At 50.0% G+C, this 3,729-nt stretch overlaps 1 protein-coding gene across 1 annotated transcript; it reads right to left on the reverse strand.

Annotated features, from left to right (window-relative positions):
• Positions 1-725: 725 nt before the first annotated feature.
• mokI (Efflux pump mokI) lies at positions 726-3,163 on the reverse strand (the record flags this gene model as incomplete). Its single annotated transcript, XM_066152428.1, has 9 exons — positions 726-1,178; positions 1,277-1,434; positions 1,520-2,026; positions 2,093-2,164; positions 2,217-2,240; positions 2,309-2,535; positions 2,633-2,699; positions 2,760-2,832; positions 2,921-3,163. The coding sequence occupies 9 exons, from the start codon at positions 3,161-3,163 to the stop codon at positions 726-728; spliced, it is 1,824 nt and encodes a 607-aa protein (XP_066008136.1).
• Positions 3,164-3,729: the final 566 nt, after the last annotated feature.

Here is a 3,729-nt window from a genome sequence, read left to right on the forward strand (position 1 = left end):
TTCAAACAAATAAGAGTGCTAAACTTGATCTTAGTAGAGATTTTTATATGCCTGGGCATTTTATTGCCAGCCGTGATATACATGACGGCTCACCCACAAGACCCAACAAGAACGCTGCTGCGTTAAGGTCGTCGAACTAGAAGAATGCCATATAAAGTACCATAACGTAACTGAGAAAGACTCTTCAGGACAATCATTAGTCTTAGAATAGCGTCTCTACTTACAGTAATCACCTTCATATATACTCTCCTACTAGGAGGCTAGGTCAGGCAAGCCCTGAGACATGAAGAGGGCTGCTTCTTCGCCTCTACCCTGCACCTACATGCCAAGTCCTTTACATATTCGTCTCCGAAGCAACCGGTGAATATCAGACAGTCCCATAAAGAGCATAAAACACCCTTCGCCAATCACAGAGCAAGGTGACAGCATCCTGCTCATATTCCGGTCACCCAAATTAACATGTCTCACCGGCCACGAGATTCTATTTAAGCGTCATCTAACAGTTTTGATTACTGCTTAAATACATTTCAAACATCAAGATCGACTCAAGACATGAGCCTTTTTGGATACGTGTAAGCCAAATTCTGTGCGATTTGTATATCTGGAGAAACCTCCTTGGTATTTGCCCTACTTGATACTACTGGTGATAGGGGACGCGGGATACGATTTACCAGCAGCAGTATAGCGCTGTTGACATGAATCGTGTCTTTTACAACTGGGTACGGTCAAGCCCGTTTCGATGCTGGCCCTCTCTCGACGCCGTCGGAACCGCGGGCGCCCTCAACTACCCCTTCCGTACCGTTCTGCTCCGTCGCCTTCTTCCGCACATTCACCCAGCCCATACCCCAAGAAGCAGCAAACGACACCGCGCCAAGTGCTACCAACAAATAGAAGACAGCGTTGATGCTGTCCGAGAACGCGAGCAGCAGTCCATGGAGCTCCGGACTACTAGGGGGTAGCAAGCCTCGCACGGCTTCCGCGCTTCCACCCACCGCGAGCGCCGCCTCGGGGCTTACTGAAGGTGCCAAAATGGAGACTTGCCGCGTAAGAGTCTGTGTAAATATTACATTGCCCACAACTGTGAAGATGGCCGATGCCAGATTCTCGACGAACAGCAAGAAGGCTATCGCGCTGGGGCTCTGGGCTGGCGTGACGGCGTTTTGTACTGAGATCACAGACTATGCAACAAGTTGATTTTCCCCCATCAGTAGAAGTCGATGAAGCCGGTGTAGTATCACTTCGGGATGGAAAATTGATCAAAGGGGGAAAGACGCACCATTTGTAGTCCCAAGCCGCGTAGGCCGAACAGAATTTGGTGTCCGATCCAAGCTGCCGTCAATGTATTCGGATCCCAGGTCGATATCAAACCGCATGCAATTGTAGTCGTCGCTCCTGAAAGAACGCTGAACGGGAGGTAGTAACCAATTCTTGTTACTAATGAAGGTTAAAAGTCAGCAAAAGTCTACCCTTTCCGTCCTTCGTCATTCTAAAATTCAAGAAGCAGGCGGGTTCAACTTACCAAGGGCACCAGAGATAACTAGAGACAGTAATTGCGTCAGAATCGAGGGCAGCATGTAGACACCGCTCAGCGAGGGGCCGACACCCTTCACAGCCTGGAAGTAGATGGGGACGTAGTTGACTCCGACATAGTTTAAGGAGAATAGGGTGGTGCTCTGCATCGCGCTGGCCCATACCCGTCTCCTCTTGATGAGGTGAAAGGGTATGAGGGACTTCTCGCCTACGTGCCATTCCCAGATGGAGAATATGAGCAACGTAGCACTAGAAGCTGCGAACAAGCCGATGACGACGGGCGAGCTCCACCCGTGTTCGGTCGATCCCCAGTGCAGCGCGATGAGAAACATGACAGTTGTCGGGGCAAACAGCGCAAACCCTGTGAGGTCGAGTTCTGGGATGATGCGGCGTAGGAGGGCAAGCGAGAAGGGTGGCTTGAGCGTCTCTTCCGGGACGTGGGTGAAGAAGAGGAAGAGGCTCGAGACCACGCCGATGGGAAGGTTGATGTAGAAGCCTACAGTGTGTCAGTTGACAAGTTGATAGTTGCGCAAAAATCACCGGGGTGATTGCAACTGCTTACACCATCGCCAGCTCGCGTATTGTGTCAAGGCGCCACCGATGAGAGGCCCGAGGACTATGCCTGTCTGACAGACTTGAGTCTGTTGTCAGCTGGCCCTCCGTTGCATTCAGTCGTCCCTACTGACCTGAAAAGACTATGCCGTTGTAAACTACAAGTAGGAAGTGGAGGTGTTAATTCCGATGCTTTAGGCACTTAGCTATACCGTCGGCAACTTACAAGGACGCTTGTGCAGAGGCACTGCTCCGGCGACGAGGTTCAGGGCACCGTTTTCCAACGCAGAGCTTCCCAGCCCGGCGATGGTACGGCCGAGGATGAAGAACGTGGACGATGTCGAGACTGCGCAAAGCAAAGAGCCGATCTCAAAAATGAAGACAAAGAACAGAAATGTGTACTTCACGTTCAGGTAGGTGTAGAGTTTTCCGGTAAAGGGTTGCAAAGCCGCGCTGGTGGCCGGATTGGTTAGAACACATTCATTTCAGGTGATTTCTCTTCCGTATTGTTGTCTTGAGTGAATGTTTGGACTGAGGGAAGTGTAGTTACCTCGAAAGCACATAGGCACTTCCGTACCATCCGATACTGTTGAGTCTTAGAGGCAGCATGTGCATCGCTGTGAAAGTACGAATTCAAAAGAGAATGGAAAGAAGCTGTTGGTAAGGGGTAAACGTACTCCTGCAACCGGTGAAAATCACTTGTGATGTACGGAATAGCCTGGGTTCGGGGGAGGCATCATAGTTAGCTGTCTGACCAGTATCGCTCAGTGATGCCCATTATCAGGAAATCATTATCAAAACCGGTTGTAGCATGACTCTGTAGTCTACCCGTACTCACCGTCGCAGTGATGCTGAAATCCAATAGGACGAGGAAGAAGACAGACATAATGCCGAAGAGGGCAGCGTACAGCCTGTATCCGCTGATGTACTCATGATCTTCCTTGCCGAAGTCGCCATTGACGACAGGATTGGTAGCGATTTCTGGTAACTCTGGGTCGGTGCTGGTTGCGGCTGTCCACTGGATGTCCCCTTGGGCGTCGCCATGTGCATTCTCAGCTTTCTTGGAATTTGAGATGCCCATGTTTTTTGCGTTCATGGCTATATCTGCCGCCATTTCTGCTTGACTCTGCTGTGGCTTCTCAAGAATTGAAGCTTGCGGTGGTGAACGTGGTTCCTTGTCCGATTCTGGGCGTATTTTCTTTTCTCCCGTCATAGTCGTCCGGTGCAAGAATCGCCGTTCTCAATCTACGAGTATTGAAGGAGCGCGTGCGACGCAAATGAAATCGAACCTGTCGAGGTAAGTAAGCAGAATGGGCACAGGTCATGTCCAGTTGGGTGTGATGAGACTGTAGCCATTACGTATAAGAGGTGTGGAACAAGTAATGCATGTCCCGACACCCCGCTTCCAATTTCGGAGCTCGTACTGCCAGTGCACTGGTTTGATAGTTTCTGTGAAAAAAAAAACCTTGGTTACATGGACCTTTTAGAGTGCCATGTAGATGAAGCAGATGAGACTTGCTGATTGAGCCAAAATTCCTTGGCGAAGTCCTGATTGGATGCTCCCAAACAAGCACTCAACTGACGCTGACTGGGGATAGATGGTAAGTCAATATTCACGATAGGTACTTCTTAAATTCATCCACATGG

Source organism: Colletotrichum fructicola (genome assembly GCF_000319635.2).
Source record: "Colletotrichum fructicola Nara gc5 chromosome Unknown KSG_Nara_v1_contig06, whole genome shotgun sequence".
Taxonomy (NCBI): Eukaryota; Fungi; Ascomycota; class Sordariomycetes; order Glomerellales; family Glomerellaceae; genus Colletotrichum; species Colletotrichum fructicola.